Below are 17,370 nucleotides of genomic sequence, written 5' to 3' on the forward strand. Positions count from 1 at the left end.
CTCCGAAATTCCGAGTTTATTCAAAGTTACAAATCATCCGGACAGCGCGGAGAAGCAATTGATAGGCGGACCGAGACCGGACGCGACCGAACGACCCAGAGAGGCCCCTCTCCTCTCCCTCTCCTGACAGGAACCACCCCCGATAGTCGGTCCCATGTCTGGGCACACGGAGAGGGGAGGGGAGGCCGACAGGGAAGGCGGTTCGGGTCTCGATAGCGGATCCAGAATGGCAGACCGTTCGGCAGTTCCAGCTCGGTAGGAAAAAAGCAGCAGCGGCGTGGAAGATCGACTTGTCCGGGAGGAAAAGCAGTCGCCGAGTGAAATACGATCGTCCAAAGTCTAGACGTGAAACACGACGTCTTTGACTGGTACAAACCGGAAGAAGCCAGCGTCGAAATCCACGAGCGCCGTAGCTAAGCAACCGACAAAGCTCCTCCGCTCAGGAATATCTCGCCGACGAATGGGAACGTGCAGCTCTCCAAAATACACTTACACTGAGAATTATTCGCTCACGACGCTGTTGAATCCCGCGCGATTCCGCTTACAGCGTACGATTATCACTGAACGTATATGATACAGCCGACTGATTACATAGAGAGCAAAGGAACACCGAGAACAGATTATCAACAGCAAACAGAGAATCGAGCGTTCCGCGTTCTGACTGGTGCGCCGCGCGCGTGCGGCGGCTAACATAGACTGATATGAAATTATCTTGGTTGTTGTGGATCGAATCGGAAAAGACCACGACAGTAAGCAAAAATGGAACGAATTTCTGTAAGCAAAGATTATCACAAATCTCAGGCACACATCAGCACAAAAACGCCTCTTCGAGTAATGAACACACACACACAGCGCCAAACGCACGCAAACTCTCCGATCGCGCCCCAGCTCTGCTGACACCGGTACGCCTAAAATATAACACATGAGCGAAGCCACCGCACCGCGTGGTAGCCGGTCGGACAACCGGTATGGCAGCCCTGCGGGAGCCGAATCTGGCAGCCCTGTGGGCGTCAAATCTGGCAGCCCTCTAGGAGCCAATCCAACGTCTGAACCGACCACTAAGCCAGTCAGGCACGGATCTGGCAACCGACCTCGTGATCCATCTGGCAACCTATCCGGTAACCGGTTTCGGCCTCATCGTTGTGTGCGCTGAACATTAGCGGCGTTACAGCCCCATCAAAACGCCGGGCGAAAGCGACGGCCCGCGCCCTGTCACCCTCCCTCCGGCCGCGCGGGGGCGGGGTCGGGGGCGGGGCGGCGGGGAGGCTCACCAGTCCTTCTTGATCTCGAAGCTCCACTCCCACTTGAGGTACTCATTCTTGTCGTCATCGCAGAACACGGACTTGACGTGGTACGTGCCGCGCGCCAGCATGCCTGGAAGAGATGGAGCGGGGTGAGTGTTAGTCTTATACAGTTGGGAAACGGGGGGCATGGAGAAGAGAGCAGTGCACTGAAACTTAAGCAACTAAGCCGTCAGTCATCACTGACAGTTGCATATGTCATGTGAGAAAAACTGCGGTCGATTTAGGCAGCTCACTCGGTTTGGGCACGTCCTATCGTTAAACAATCATCAATTCCACAGGCAGGGGCCGTAATACTTACACTGACGATAACGATTGCAAAGTCCACCACACCAACAAATAATGCCGAAACAGGTCACAGTCACACAAAATGCCACCGGAACAGAACCACAGACACGCCCGGAGTGAGCGCACTCACTTCCGGCGCGGCGGGTCGTAAAAAACGACACAGCACGCACCGGTGGTGTAAACAGCACGTCAGCGGCATACGCGGCGCCACAGCGGCGAACGTGGTGCGTCAGAGGTGTCGCCGAGCGCTGAGCTTTACACGGACAAGGAAAGGTTCGGGTTTGAAGCGGACAAGGGGGCAAACTCAGCAAGGCAACGGGCCGAGTTTGGGTGAAGGGAATGTTTAAATTAGGTGCGATGCTATCAAAGTTAAAAAAAGCTGAATAATATTTCGCCAATTCTGTCGTTGAACTCCAAAAAATCAAGTTGGGATTCCCATCACCCGTCTCCATCCACACATCACACAGCATCACACATACCCGAGGTCCGCTGGAGCAGTCCAAGGAAGCGTGGTTCGAACCACGGTTCGAATCTCAGGATCGGCAGGATTTTTGGCCAGGCACGCTGTTCTTGCAGGAAGAGAGGTGAGTAGGTTCCAGGGTTCAGCCAGGTAGGAGCAGTGCCGGCAAGGATGCTGTGAAAGGCATACATCACGCACATTATACGATTGCAATTTGCAGCCTCATTACAATTTACAGCCTGCATGACGGCGTAATGATTAATGACGATTTTTATTATTTCCTCCTGTTGCTTCCGTTGAAACCTAAGAAGCTTTATACCCTACGACATCCAACATACAGCAGTTGCATCACGGATGAATCACGGATACTATCCGTTAGCATAGCCATAAAATCATAGGCCACCAAGCAGTGCAAAGGTAGAGTCCAGGGACGCCGATCAATGTCGCCCAGTTAGCACCCGCCGTACACTCCCCTTTCCCGTCCCCCCCCCCCCTAACACCGACCCGAGTCCCCAATGACTCACCGCCCGTAGTGACCCTCTCAGTCCATCCCCTGACTCATGGGGATCGATCGACAGCGTGACGTCACAGCCCACACCCCGGTAGTAACGGGAGGCACTTCCCAACTCGAACAACCAAAGACCCAGATATACTCGGCGAGATTGGGTTGGCTACGGAACTGTTTACATAGATTGCTGGGCCATCAAATACACAGAAAAAGCAAAGGATAAGGAACGAGTATAAAACATGATCTTCACGTGGCCACGTTGTATCCTGTTTATCGTTGGCTGAGACCGACTGGTTGCATTGTTGTAAATATCAAATTCGAGCCACAGAGCACGCGTAGGATAAGGAACGGGGCATGAACTACAGCCTGGCCTTTACGTTTCATTTAACAACCTTAAATTTTGCATATCGTTTCGAATCTTCGATACATTGAGTAGGATAAACATAGCGCAAGTAGCCACACCTTATCATATGCCGTTTCATTTTGTACGTCACATATACGAATTTCAATGCACCCCACTCGAGAGTTCCCTCCGTTATTGAAAATCCCGACCTTTGCCGAGTGCCGCTGACGACAATGTTGCTGACTGACCAGTTGCTAAGCGACTGCCCACCGGTTGCTAGGCGACCCGACCGACTCGGACCGACTCTCGTCCAAAGTTTAGCCGAGTCATTGCGTAAATATCGGTAAACGACAGCCGATGATTCGAGCAAGCTGTCACCAAACGGGGAAAGGTCGTTGACAACAGCCGGGCCAGATTCGATCAGGAATATATTGCAATCGTTCTTGTCTTACTCGTCTCTCATAAAGTTATCCTGACGCTCGGCACTAAAAGGGTGTACCATGTCTGAAACTATTCTCATAATGATCTGTATATTACGCACTCTATTATTGAGATATACTCCGCCCACATCGCGGTAAGCACCTTACCAAACATGAACAAATGCTAGCGAGCATCGATTTGAGGCTCCCCTCCCACACTGATACGCCAATACCAAGCTTTGGCCAAAGCTGATGCTGCTCTATTTGGACCAAAAAGACGCAATAAAGATCTAGAGCCTATCTTATCTAGCACCCAATAGGGAATAAATCGCCTCAAAACATCTCACAATTCACAAAACGATAGTTCTGAGTGAACAAATGCGCTGAAGGTAAACGCCAAACCGTGCTATTGCCCACTCCTTGACTTGCTACGAGCAGACCAATCACGGTTCGAAAACTCGTCCTGTACGCACTGGTAAAAATTCGTTAACGATAACCCCAACCAACCACAGATCATGCAAGGAAAAGTGATTCTCTGTTCCGCATCAATAATGTCGAATCGTCCAACTAATGTCGAAGTGGAGATATTGGTCTCGATATTTGCACCTCGAGCCGCTCGCAATCTGTTCCAGGAAGCGACCGGCCGGCCGGCGGCGGAGACGGCCGCCGCAGACCCCCGGAGGCGGAAAATCCAGGATCTACTATCACGACTAATGATATCGACTCAGAGATCACCGGCAGAGCGCCCGTCCCCGGTCCGTTATATGTGCCAGCGGTACTGGACGGCAGAGCGCCCCGGTCCCCGGTCCGTTATTACAGGACGGCAGAGCGCCCGTCTCCGGTCCGCTATATGTGCCAGCGGTAGTGGACAACAGAACCCGTCCCCAGCCCAGAGGGTAGGTACTGGACGGCAGAGGACCAGACTATCGAATACGGTAGTAGCCAGCATGGTAGACCAAGCTCTCATGGCAATAAGTATGTAGAAAAATCAGCTCCAGTTTTATACACACTGTGGCGTTGTGGGTTGTCGCGTGCCGGCCGCCGGGCCACCGGCGCCAGCTGACCGTGCCTGAGGCCGGGACGGTCACGTGACTGGGCACCGGCGAGGGACCCGTTCCGTCTGAATACAGTCAGTCTAGACCGAGACCTCGTTGTGTTTCATTGGCGACGAGTGCGGAACCAGCCATGGCGTGGCTTGGGGTGCCGCCCGTGTTTAAGCGGAACGAGGAGAGCTTTGGTGCCTATGCCAGGAGGCTAGAACAGTTCTTTGTCGTGAACGATTTGCTTATTCCCGACGACAAGAAGGCCGCGGTTTCAGTGGACGCTAAGCGGCGTGCTGTGCTCCTGACTGCTCTGGAGCCGGACACATTCTCGCTCCTGGAGGACCTGCTTTCTGGCGTCGCCGCTGGCTGACGCCGGGCCGCCTGGCTCGCTGGCCGGGCCGGTCTCCCCTGAGTTGGGCGCTCCGCCGGCGGCCGTAGCGGCGCCGGCAGTGTCCGACCGGGTGCTCCGTCCCAGGCCGCTTCCCGGACCGGACCGATTGAGTTATGCGTAAGATCGTACGCACCGTCCTATGCTTTGTCAATTCATGGTCGTGTTCGCTTTGTATGATAGGTTTTAATTCGTGTATATATCGTGCATTGTTTTATGTCAAGATCTGGTGGGGAGGAATGTGGCGTTGTGGGTTGTCGCGTGCCGGCCGCCGGGCCACCGGCGCCAGCTGACCGTGCCTGAGGCCGGGACGGTCACGTGACTGGGCACCGGCGAGGGACCCGTTCCGTCTGAATACAGTCAGTCTAGACCGAGACCTCGTTGTGTTTCACACACTTCCGTCTGTACCAACTAATCTCATATAGGTGTGAAAACAACACCCGCGTTCTTCTGAGTCAGACGAGATGTGTGTAAACTAGTCCATCCAAGCGCACAAAAAAAAAATGACAGGCAACCTACAAGCCTCGCTCGGCTATCTCCCGTTCGAGCACACTCGCCGCCGGTTCGTCGCGGTTCATCTGCACCGAGCAGTTCTGACCACGGGGGCCCCTCGCCCGGCCCCTCGCACCAACACCATCCGCTCATTTACATAGTCATATAAGGCGGCGTGTAATTTGCATCCCAATGCAGGCAGAGCATGTCCCCGGCACAGGTTTGGATTACGGAGAGATGAGAGGACGAACACAGTCCAATTACAGCAGCGATTCGACCGAAAAAAAAACGTCATAACGGCTGGGTATTAGCCTAGGCCCGTATAAAAGGGGTTTTTAATGATCCTGAAAACAAAAAAGTCTCCTTCCTCTCCCTCCCTTTCCCAAGCGCTGGTAGCTTTTCCTCATGGTTTACAGGGACTAGGGGTCCAGATACTCTCCCCCGCTCAGAAAATGACCACTGCCTTACCTGACAGCGCGTCCTCCACGGACAAGGGACAAGGGCCAGGGACCCCTCCCCTTTCAGGTACCCCGTCCGTTTACCTGAGGGCGCGTCCTCCATGGGCGTCAGGTGGGTGTGGTGGACCCCCCACCCCCCCACCCCACCCCCAGGGGGTGCGGGGACTCGTCCGTTTACCTGAGGGCGCGTCCTCCATGGGCGTCAGGTGGGTGTGGTGGACCCCCCACCCCCCCCCCACCCCCAGGGGTGCGGGGACTCGTCCGTTTACCTGAGGGCGCGTCCTCCATGGGCGTCAGGTGGGTGTGGTGGCACCCCCCCCCCCGGGGGAGGGGTGCGGGGACTCGTCCGTTTACCTGAGGGCGCGTCCTCCATGGGCGTCAGGTGGGTGTGGTGGACCCCCACCCCCACCCCCAGGGGGTGCGGGGACTCGTCCGTTTACCTGAGGGCGCGTCCTCCATGGGCGTCAGGTGGGTGTGGTGGCACCCCCCCCCCCCCGGGGGAGGGGTGCGGGGACTCGTCCGTTTACCTGAGGGCGCGTCCTCCATGGGTGTCAGGTGGGTGTGCACCTCCTTCCTGGGGCCGTAGCTGCCCAACATCTGGTTCATCTTGTCCACTGTCGGCACAGGGGTCCGTCTCAGCGGGTGTACTGGGGTACACGAGAGCTACAGGCGAGACACACACGCGAAAATACATGGGGTGCACCTGACTGAAAGGTTAGTCACCAAGACACTTTGGGAATAGAGGTTGCAAAAGGAGTCAGGTAACTGGAATCAGGATAATCAAAGCACAGAAAGCCGCCTTCCGATCCGTAAAGCATTAACAACCTTATTCAATACGACCACGCTTTCCTTTATGGTAGAGCTTCTGCGTGACGTGGGTTAGGCCTCTACTGAATATCCTAGCGGTATGTTCTTTTTTCTGCTGAACCTGGATTCCTTTGCAGTTACGGTTCTCTGCATGTCGCGAGGTTGGGATAGGGTGGGGACGGGGATCTTTTCTACTGGCCCCCGATGCCCTTGCGGTAGGTTTTCTGGGTGTAGCGGGTGGCGGGGCTCTAGTTTCTACTAACCCTGGATGCCCTTGCGGTAGGTTTTCTGGGTGTAGCGGGTGGCGGGGCTCTAGTTTCTACTAACCCTGGATGCCTTTGCGGTAGGTTTTTGAGTGTGCAGGTGGCGGGACTCTAGTTTCTACTAACCCTGGATGCCTTTGCGGTAGGTTTTCTGGGTGTACCGCAGTCCGGTGACGATGTCCCGCTGCACGTGGAACTCGATCCGCAGCCGGTACTGGATACCCTCCTTGATCGTGATGGTCTGCCGGAAAAAAAAGACAGGAAAACTGACATCGTGACACAGGAGTACTGACACACAACAAATGACACACGCTCAGTCTAACACAGGGACTAACATATTAGCTGGCGCGGTGACCTTACTTTTGTGTCAGACTGATGGTACCTACAGCAGCAGTTGTAAGCCGTGACCTAGTCCCAGTTGGAGTCCATGTTACGTCATTCGGACGTCCGCTCGGAAAAACTACGGAAGGTCATTTAGTGCTAATGCTGTAAGTTCTCTGCCGACTTAGTCGCGCGGCTTACCTGAGATTTCAGCGTCTCCAAGTCCCCAGACAGGTCTAGCACCACGTCGTCCCTGCCCTCGACCACCAGGGCGAGGCGCCGCACGATCACACGACTGGGGTTAGACTCGTCTGAAACGGAGGGCAGCCTCGTTATTACACGGCTCAGATTGGAGTTGGACTCGTCTGAAACGGGCGCAGCTGCTCATTGTCACATGTGTTTGGTTATAATTCTGTGACATGTTTAAATTGACTTTTTCTGAACAGAGGCCTCTTGCACCAAACTACCTAGCTAGGTAAAATCGAAAAACCGGTTTCAGAATAAGCTAATCTAACGGTGGTAATTTTGTTTGCAATAGCCCAATACATAATCCTACATGTGCTTGCTAAATTTTGCACGCAAATTGTTACATTTGAGACTTGGACTGGGTATACGATGCAAAATAATCCATGCATTGGTGCAAGAGGATTTTGGTGCAAGAGGCCTCAGCACTTAAATTGTCAGTACTTTGTCATGGGAACACTTTTACAATTAGTATACCTGAAAATACATTATGCAGGAGGTTCCACCAAACCAGACTCACGACTTTTACACCAGCCACAACCTTTGAATTTCTGACCGAGAGACGACCCCAATCAACAAGGACCTCCATGGAGTGCGTTAGTCATTTTCCATCAACAACATGGATATTCATCTAACCGTTTCAAGACATCACATTAATCTACAATCCTACTCACCGACGATGACCACCTCTCCAGCAGTGGCCTGTCCCAGCAGCGTGGCCTTGTACTTGCGCAGGCTCTCGTCCTCCGTGTCCAGCGCCATCAACTCGTCCAGGCTCTTCTCTGGCGGCGGCGCGTAGCCGGCGTCCACCTCATCGTCGTGGTGCTCCTCGTGCTCCTCCACGTGCGGCTCGTCAGACATGGCGGCGGCGGGACTGCAATGGGGCGGATAGTGTTAGTGGGAGTTGGGGGTAACGGGCAGATAGTGTTAGTGGGGAGAGAACGGGGAATATGGCCTGTGGGGATGGATCATCATATGAGCATCGTCACTGTTAGGTGGTCAACTTTTGCCCAAAATGTGATCAAATACAGCACCAAACAGCTACCAATTCCACCCTTCTACACTTGAAATGGCAATACACTATGGATGTAATCTTTGCCCAGCAGATATCACTACCAAACTTTTGGGACCCCTCCCCACATCAATATTACACCTTGTGGCCAAAAACTTTCTGGGGAGCTATTCTTTGTTGTTGTTTTAATATTTGTTGAAAAGTGGAAATAAATGACACAAATTAACATTAAAGCCAGAGCATTCAGGACAGATACAAATGATACAAACTAAGGTAGCAGTAAAGCAGGCAGCACCGGTCCCATAGCTCAGTTGGTAGAGCATTGGACTCAGCATGGTGAGAGCACATGTTCCCAGTAATAACAGTCCGGGTTCGAAGCGCGACAGGCGCTTAACATTTATGGGCATCCTGACAGGTATGGTTGCTGTTGGTGGCAGTCAGACTGTAGCCAGGCGAAGTCAGTGAGGGGACCAACCAAGTTGTGCGCACGTTTAACTTTAGACTCTAAATTCTGCCATAGAACCGGAATAGCACGATCGGGGGGTAGAGGGCAGGGTCACCCCAACAAGCTTTGCTTGACGGTGTCTGTCCTTGTAAATCCTTCCTATCAAAAGGTTCAGACAAAATTAAAAAAAACACACTTGTTTTTTGCAACCAAGAGGTGCTGTAGGTTAGGTTAAAGGTTGAAGGTTTTGGGTTGTAAGCAAGGTTAGGTCAGGTTTGGTTTGATTAGGAAGCATCTCTGGGCGGCGCCCAGTGGGCCCAGTGGGCGCACCTCTCCTTGTTTGCAAAAAAAGTGTGATGCCTCCTTTACGACTACCCAAACTAATCCCAGTCAGCATCCTATTACTGTAGAGTGTAGGGAGTATAAGACTCTCAAACTGAAGCAAGTCCATCTTGCCCATTTTGGATATGTCTATGCTTAGTGATTTTTTAACAGGATAAAAGAACAGGCATAAAATCTAATATGCACCATCCGTAGCCTTGAAAAACTAGGCAATAGTTTGTCTCATTGAATAATATTGATATACTAAAAAGCATTCAAACACAGGGACCCAGAGAGTGTACAAATTATGTTGTTTGACCGTAACCGGACAAATCTTCGTATGGCAATTCTTCGTCGCGCAATTCCTCGTCCGCATTTCTTCGTCCGCAAATCTTCGTCGGCGCATTTATTCGTGTCGCATAACTTCGTCTCGCATTTCTTCGTAAGCGCAAATATTCGTAGCGCATTTTTTCGTATCCGCATTTCTTCGCACGCGCATTTCTTCGTCAAGCATTTTTTCGTCCACGCATTTCTTCGTCTACGCAAATCTTCGTCCGCATTTCTTCGTCCACGCAAATCTTCGTCTGCGCATATCTTCGTCCGCAAATCTTCGTCTCCGCAAATCTTCGTCCGCAAATCTTCGTCCGCATTTTTTCGTTCACGCATTTCTTCGTCTACGCAAATCTTCGTCCGCATTTCTTCGTCCACGCAAATCTTCGTCCCGGCAAATCTTCGTCCGCAAATCTTCGTCCGCAAATCTTCGTCCGCAAATCTTCGTCCGCAAATCTTCGTCCGCATTTTTCGTCCACGCATTTCTTCGTCCACGCAAATCTTCGTCCGCAAATCTTTGTCTGCGCATATTTTCGTCCGCAAACCTTTGTCTGCGCTATCTTCGTCTCCGCAAACATTCGTCCACAAATGTGGTTCAATAAAACCATGAACAAATATCAGACCATCAAGTGATTGACGAATTTAATGCATGGCATGGATGATCGAAACTTTTGAAGTCAGGTAGATGAGGTCTGTCAGGTGAAGCTATTGTATTTGGGAGCCGACAATTGTAACATTCCATATCATTTGTGTCCCGGACATTCTTTTTTTTTCGCGGTCGATGAATGATGACTAATATAATCTCTTGTACCCTCGCCGGCATAGGCGGCGGAACGGGGAGGGCACCGGGGCACCGTTCCCCTCTTTAATTTTGGCCTTTTAACAGTAGCCCTATGGGCGTTGCATGGAAAGAATGGGACTAAAAGTCGGCAGTGCCGTGCCCCCCCCCCCCCCTTAATTGAAGGTGTTCCGCCGTTACTGCTCGCCGGACCTATTTGTTTTCTACATACACGCCGGCCGAGGGGGGGCGGGTACGACCCCCCCCATCGCTGTTTCACCACTGGTGGAGCTAGCGCGTCGCGGAAAAAACGAGCGTGTGCGCCGTTACGAGACGCAGAGATTAATACCCGATTTTAAGGCCTTCTAGGTCAGGGGTCGGCTTACAGCCCTCGGGCCGGATCCGGCCAGGAGGGTGACGATTGGATCTGGCCCGCGACCATCTGACGTCCGGCCCGAGCAAGTTTTGTCTAGAAGTAGAATTAGACAAAAACACCCGCAAATGGTGTTTATAAACTCATGAAGTGTGCGAAGGAAGAACTATTGTGCCAAAGCACATTTAAGTCACTTTAATGTCGGAGTCGATTTCTGAAGGAACCGCGGGCCGGAACACGATTTAAGTCGCTGATACCAGCCGCGGGCCGGACGTCAGATGGTCGCGGGCCGGATCCAACCGTCACCCTCCTGGCCGGATCCGGCCCGCGGGCCGAAAGCCGATCCTTGACCTAGAAGGCCTTAAAATCGGGTATTAATCTCTGCGTCTCGTAACGGCGCACACGCTCGTTTTTTTCCGCGACGCGCTAGCTCCACCAGTGGCGAAACGGCGATGGGGGGGGGGGTGGTCGCGTGTACCCGCCCCCCTCGGCCGGCGTGTATGTAGAAAACAAATAGGTCCGGCGAGCAGTAGCGGCGGAAGTGGAACACCTTCAATTAGAGGGGGGGGGGGGGCACGGCACTGCCGACTTTTAGTCCCATTCTTTCCATGCAACGCCCATAGGACTACGTCTGTTTAAAGGCCAAAATTAAAGAGGGGAACGGTGCCCCGGTGCCCTCCCCGTTCCGCCGCCTATGCCGGCGAGGGTACAAGAGATTATATTGTCATTCATCGACCGCGAAAAAAAGAATGTCCGGGACACAAATGATATGGAATGTTACAATTGTCGGCTCCCAAATACAATAGCTTCACCTGACAGACCTCATCTACCTGACTTCAAAAGTTTCGATCACCCATGCCATGCATTAAATTCGTCAATCACTTGATGGTCTGATATTTGTTCATGGTTTTATTGAACCACATTTGTGGACGAATGTTTGCGGAGACGAAGATAGCGCAGACAAAGGTTTGCGGACGAAAATATGCGCAGACAAAGATTTGCGGACGAAGATTTGCGTGGACGAAGAAATGCGTGGACGAAAAATGCGGACGAAGATTTGCGGACGAAGATTTGCGGACGAAGATTTGCGGACGAAGATTTGCGGACGAAGATTTGCCGGGACGAAGATTTGCGTGGACGAAGAAATGCGGACGAAGATTTGCGTAGACGAAGAAATGCGTGGACGAAAAAATGCGGACGAAGATTTGCGGACGAAGATTTGCGGAGACGAAGATTTGCGGACGAAGATATGCGCAGACGAAGATTTGCGTGGACGAAGAAATGCGGACGAAGATTTGCGTAGACGAAGAAATGCGTGGACGAAAAAATGCTTGACGAAGAAATGCGCGTACGAAGAAATGCGGATACGAAAAAATGCGCTACGAATATTTGCGCTTACGAAGAAATGCGAGACGAAATAATGCGACACGAATAAATGCGCCGACGAAGATTTGCGGACGAAGAAATGCGGACGAAGAATTGCGCGACGAAGAAATGCCATACGAAGATTTGTCCTGGAATCTGTTTGACGCCCCACGCCGATTAGGTATTGAAAGGGGGAATAGCTCAAGCTATCAAAATGGGAGACAGCATTTCATTAGAATTGCATGCAGCAAAAAACATACACAAAACAGAGCATGCAGCCATAAATGACACTACAAAGCCAAAGCAAAGCAAACAAAAAATTGGGCGTGAACACACGGATCAACTGCGCCATATACGCCGCACTACCAAAACCCATGGCTCAGAGACTCAGCCAGCGCTGAAAGCTGAAAATTAAAAAAGGTAACATCAAACAGGCGAAATCTTGCTTACCTTGGGCAGAATACAACAGCGAGAAGTCTCCAATAAATTGGAGGACGAATTTATGTGACGGTCCACGAGATGCCGACGGAGCAGAGAGGAAACAAATGTCAACAGAGGCGGATACTGCAGCTTCCGCCGGTCAATACGAGCTTCCACTTTCCCCCATGTTAGGGGTTTCCCTTCATTGTACCGATCGCTTCGCACTCGCATTTATTTCCGCGGCCCGCGCCCTCGGAAGGGTAATTTCCCCCATTATCAACTTCGGCAGCTGGTGAATAACTCGATAGGCTATACGACTGCACCCTCCTCACTCATCATTTTACTGCTGGTCTGGCAGCAAATTTGGGCTTCGGCCATACAAGACGGAAATTCCTACATACGAGAGGCATTGAGTGGTAGGTCAATAGGTGCACGCAACAAACATCGACCACACCGTTCCGTGCTTCCATCCTCAGGATACTGAAATCCTTCTCCTCCACGCCGCAACCCCCCTCCGGACTGGACAGGCAACTTTATCTCATGCGGGCTGCTCAGTGCTCCCTTGGAGCGGCACCGCTGCTCCCGAGGGAGCGCACCCCGTAGCCGGGTGCAGTGAGTGCCTTGGGGCTGGGTGGCCTGTCCTCTGGACGGGCTCAGCCCCGGCGACTCACTAGGGTGCCTGCCCAGATCAATGTCTCCCCCTAATTCCTGTCATCCTTCCGGCTCTGCAATGGTCTTGTCAGACCGAAAGGGCCTAACCCAACAAAACAAACAAACAAACATCGACCACGAGATTACAAAACATCACAAAAATCGCCGTTTGCTTACCTTTATAGTCACTTGACATTTTAATGGGCGCAAACTGACCTAGGTAGTCGATGCGCCCTAAAGCTCCAATTAACATACAAACTTGACATTTTAACAGCTGTGGAACTGACAGCATTTGTAGCGACTCTATCGTTATATCCCAAAACAAATCGTTTTATTGTTCCATCAGACTTCAGGGTAGGTACTAATCGAAGTAACAGAAATTAATGGTCACACGTGTATTGATGCAAATTTCGCAGCTTTTGTATTCATTGGAGACAATAACACAGGCAGATGAAGATGAATTAGTTTGCCGGGCGGAAGATCATCGTTTCTTGAACCCGTACTTCTTCCGTTCGTAGAAGAGATCTGTTTTGGAGCTTCCCAGGTTCACAATCTTCGGACAGCCATCTCTCTGAAATCACAGTCACATCGTCAGCACGAGAAACAACACTGGTTCAGTGAAAGGAGAGCATGATGGGACGTTCCAGGGAATTGGCGAGTAGATTCAGCATTACTACTGCGTCAGGCCGAACACAGGCGAGATTCTGAGCGACTAAAAGCTTTCTAAGCTACGGTTACACATCAACAACAAAACCTCCTCTCAGCTCAATCCTCATCATTTCAGCTCTCACTTACGCAAAAGTTATTTCAAAACCAGCCTGGCCAAGCACTCATCGAAAGTCAAAACTCGATGGCATTCCAGCTTTCACCAAGCGCCAATAACAGAAGGGAAATTGACTCTCCAAAAGTGATGCTGATATTCTGAGATAGGTGATAGTTGTTTCCACGACGGAACATTGGGCACCAAATCGACTGAAGTTTAACTAAAAAAGAAAGGCAATCAATATTTCATTTGAAAGGTGGAAGCACTATAGGGTATAAATAACTACAATTGTTCCTCGTAGTTAACAGATTTAACAGATTATATGGGTGCTCATTGTAAATTGTCCCATTCCCAAATGTTCCATCGGGAAAATGGCTATTGTGAGTGTGACAGATCCGACCCGTGCTCATCAAATCTTATCGCCCAATTATTTCGCCCGGTATCTCACTCAGTAGAGCATCGGACTCTCACTGGTGCGAGAGAGCCCGGACTTGTATCGATATGATGTCTGCGGCTGATGGCAACTTTAACATCCATTTTGCGGATACCGGAGCCGTGTTCGGGCAGCGCATCCTATTGTAAAACTCCTATATTTCTTATTGTAAGCGTAAAATATTTAGCGCGGTACCCGAACACGGCTCGGGAGTCACCCGACCAGCTGACGGTGGAGGTCGGTGTGTGTGGGGGGCGGGGAGGGGGGCGGGGGCAAAACAAGCTACCAATAGCTTGGGATCCAGTCGGTCAGCAGGTCCATTTTCCCGACCCAACGCAGCCAAAAGTGTCATGCCAATGTAATATGACCTGATGTGTAGGAGACAATGTTTTTGAAAAATAATCATTTACAAATTTCACTGAAGGTTATTGAAAAAATGCATTTTTTGGCATATTACTCGCTATGTTCACAGCGATCCTCCCGATAAGCCCACACTCACGTCCTTCTCCTGTATGGTGCACTCCTGGCAGTAGTAGGCGTCACTGATGCCCGGACCACCACAGATGACGCAGCGGCCCTGGTACGAGCCATAGTTGCACTCATCACAGATACGCACCAGGGTGCAAGGCCGCACGTACGAGTCGCAGACGACACACTTGCCGTCACACTTCTCGCACAGGCGTCCGATGGCTGAAACAGTGACACAAGAATAGCAATGGAGTATTTCAGAGCAATTTTGAAGTGTTGATGACTGTTGTTGAAGTGTTGATGACTGTTGTCAACACTTTATTTTTAGCTGGCTGGACGTAAGTTAAAACTTTCTGTACATGGTTTCCTGGTAAGGATGTTTTATTTCTCCAATATTCTTTTAAGTTTTAGGCAGCAATATAATGGAAACTAAAAAATGGAAATGTACCTCCTACTTTCAAATGCGACTTGGCGATGAACATAAAATGTCCAGTCCTACCCAGAATTCTTTGGTCTCGAGACAAGGTACCATATAATCTTATAAATAAAAGTTTCATCTTACTACCGGTACCGGCTAATACTAATTGCGATTGATTTTCCTCAACGCAGGCTCAGGCTATGCTATCGGTTACAGTCAGATATGCACGGTTCGAACTCACCTACTCCCGGTTGTTTCCTGCAAAAAATAAGATCGGGATGGTGCTTAGCCATTTTAAATAACTTTAAATAAACGCAATCACGTGTAACCTACGAGTTACGACCAAAATCTACAGCGAGCGTCAATAATTTGGAAACGTTTCAACTTCTCCGTATTTGTCGACATTTACGAGCTTCCAGATATTCCAAAGTAAAGTTTTCCCTTCAGCGCCCGATGAGCGCCGAAGTTTTTACCTACGCCTATTAGAAAAGTAATCTTGCGTAAGCCAACGCGATTGGTTCGAAACTCAGTGAAAACAGTTACAAGAACTGGTGAATACTACATTGCCGAGAACAACGATAAAGGGAGGGATATCATTTTAACTTAGCCCTATGGGCGTTACATGGAAAGAACGGGACCAACCCCGCGTTCGATGTTTCTCGGACGACGAAGATTCTACGTCATCCGGCCAATCTCGTTCCAGAACCGCAGCCAAGCCCCCGCTGACCTTGAACGGGATTGGTCGGACGGCGTAGAATCTTCGTCGTCCGAGAGACATCGAACGCGGGGCAAAAGTCGGCGGTGCCCCCCCCCCCCCCCCGCTAAATTGGCCGCAGGATGGAATCTGCTTGAGTAACCTGATGACTGATGTCAATAGTGCCTACTGCCTACAACTTAGAAATATGACCTGCAGTCACCTGAAACTACTGAAAGTATTAAAACAGAACATTTGTGACTTGCAAAAAATAATCTTTGAGATTTCGGTGTTGACAAAAGATAAATGAGTTAGGTATCTATGAAGTCTCACTGCAGGCCACCCGCAAAAAGTAGACGCGTTTCTATGATCTCAACGGATCCTGGATAAATTAACCCGCGCCCCACTGGGGTCTGCGTATAACACGCCCTACTGGGGGGGGGGGGGGGGGCTATTCATAGCCCCCCCTCCTAACTCCGAAACTACTGAGCCGATCGTCAAAATTCAAACGTCGTCTGATAGCCCCGGAAAAACTGTCGAACGAAACCTAATTTCATTGACCTCGAGGTCACCGATGACGTCACAGGTCAGGTCAAAGTAAAAATTATTAGCATTTTGGCTTGATCACGTTTTGGGCTCTGGCCGCCGTCTTACAAGTCAGACCAGGCTCATTTTTGGTTTCCACACTCGTGAACAGATGCTCTAGTTACCCTGAGGGTACCAAACTTGTACTTTGATTTTCAGGTCAAGGTCAGGTCATCACAGGTCACGAAAATATTATACCTATCATGCGTCGGTCACGTGACACATGTTTTATGGTCCATTTAGGTCAGATATTTCGAATTTGATGTCGTCTGTGTTATTCGAGGTCATTTTGAGTCGAATTTAGCTTATGTTAGGTCACTTTCAGGTCAAAAAAGGTCAAATTTTGAAGTTAAAATTTTTTAACAAAAAAGGTGTCTATTGGATGCAGTTTGAGCTCAGGAACACGATAGTGCTATTTATATTGGCGTACGATGTCAAATACGTGCTAAAAAATTGATTTGAAAAATTAATAATTGTGAATTTTTTGCAATAATGCGTAAAACTTGGCCATTTTTGAAGATATTTAGCTAAAACTTGCTAGAGTTAGTCATAATAATGCGTTCTATCACATATATTCCGGTTTTTTCGAAGTCAAAAACTTTTTGAAAAAAAATGTAAAAATATAAATTTTGGATATTATTATATAAAATTTTCAAAGTTTTCAAAATTTCGAAAATCCGAGATAGCAGTTTGATAGCGCAGTCTATTCTGAGTCCTCTCATGCAAAGAAATTGGATCTAGCTTAAAAACTGAGCTCTTGGGAGCGATTGCCGTGGTTCAATGTTTTGCGTCGAAATCGGCCGAACATGACGTCACTCTGACGTCATTTCCGGCCGACCTATAGTAGGTACGAAGTTCAAATTTTGACACAAGGTGTCAAATTGATGCAGCCTAAGGTACTGAAAGTTTGGCGTCGATACGTCAAGCGGTTTGGAAGTTATTGCAGAAAAACGGGAGGGGGGGCTATAAATAGCCCCCCC

The 17,370-nt window shown here is 50.2% G+C and overlaps 2 protein-coding genes across 7 annotated transcripts; both read right to left on the reverse strand.

Annotated features, from left to right (window-relative positions):
* Position 1: 1 nt before the first annotated feature.
* LOC122373065 (rho GDP-dissociation inhibitor 2-like) lies at positions 2-12,653 on the reverse strand. Of its 6 annotated transcripts, none has more exons than XR_006254970.1 (7): positions 12,409-12,560; positions 8,009-8,208; positions 7,293-7,402; positions 6,897-7,011; positions 6,228-6,314; positions 2,069-2,223; positions 304-1,374 (listed from the first exon to the last, which is right to left on the reverse strand). XR_006254970.1 is itself a non-coding variant. In XM_043350812.1 (6 exons), the coding sequence occupies exons 2-6, from the start codon at positions 8,193-8,195 to the stop codon at positions 1,268-1,270; spliced, it is 606 nt and encodes a 201-aa protein (XP_043206747.1). In that variant the 5' UTR covers positions 8,196-8,208; positions 12,409-12,653; the 3' UTR covers positions 2-1,267. The 6 variants fall into 6 exon arrangements, 4 of the variants coding, with proteins under 4 accessions (XP_043206747.1, XP_043206742.1, XP_043206743.1 ...); XR_006254969.1 differs by lacking the exon at positions 12,409-12,560 and adding an exon at positions 12,219-12,263; XM_043350812.1 differs by lacking the exon at positions 2,069-2,223 and having other exon boundaries at positions 2-1,374; positions 12,409-12,653.
* Positions 12,654-13,409: 756 nt separating this feature from the next.
* Positions 13,410-15,779, reverse strand: LOC122373066 (PHD finger-like domain-containing protein 5A). The gene is made up of 3 exons (XM_043350813.1): positions 15,353-15,779; positions 14,725-14,915; positions 13,410-13,600 (listed from the first exon to the last, which is right to left on the reverse strand). Exons 1-3 carry the CDS (start codon positions 15,402-15,404, stop codon positions 13,511-13,513), a joined length of 333 nt encoding a protein of 110 aa, XP_043206748.1. The 5' UTR covers positions 15,405-15,779; the 3' UTR covers positions 13,410-13,510.
* Between the last annotated feature and the right edge of the window lie 1,591 nt (positions 15,780-17,370).

This window comes from Amphibalanus amphitrite, unplaced genomic scaffold (genome assembly GCF_019059575.1).
Source record: "Amphibalanus amphitrite isolate SeventyFive unplaced genomic scaffold, NRLGWU_Aamphi_draft 001440F_arrow, whole genome shotgun sequence".
Classification (NCBI taxonomy): domain Eukaryota; kingdom Metazoa; phylum Arthropoda; class Thecostraca; order Balanomorpha; family Balanidae; genus Amphibalanus; species Amphibalanus amphitrite.

What these genes read in the sequence shown, in the direction of transcription:
- LOC122373065 (XM_043350807.1), bottom strand. An exon ending in CTACCGCAAAGGCATCCAGG is followed by an intron (nt 6,315 to 6,896) that starts GTTAGTAGAAAC and finishes CTGTGCCGACAG; the next exon opens with TGGACAAGATGAACCAGATG. An exon ending in CATGGAGGACGCGCCCTCAG is followed by an intron (nt 1,375 to 6,227) that starts GTAAACGGACGA and finishes CATCTCTTCCAG; the next exon opens with GCATGCTGGCGCGCGGCACG.
- LOC122373066 (XM_043350813.1), bottom strand. Translation starts at nt 15,404, where the DNA reads ATGGCTAAGCACCATCCCGATCTTATTTTTTGCAGGAAACAACCGGGA. An exon ending in CAGGAAACAACCGGGAGTAG is followed by an intron (nt 14,916 to 15,352) that starts GTGAGTTCGAAC and finishes TCACTGTTTCAG; the next exon opens with CCATCGGACGCCTGTGCGAG. An exon ending in GCACCATACAGGAGAAGGAC is followed by an intron (nt 13,601 to 14,724) that starts GTGAGTGTGGGC and finishes CTGTGATTTCAG; the next exon opens with AGAGATGGCTGTCCGAAGAT.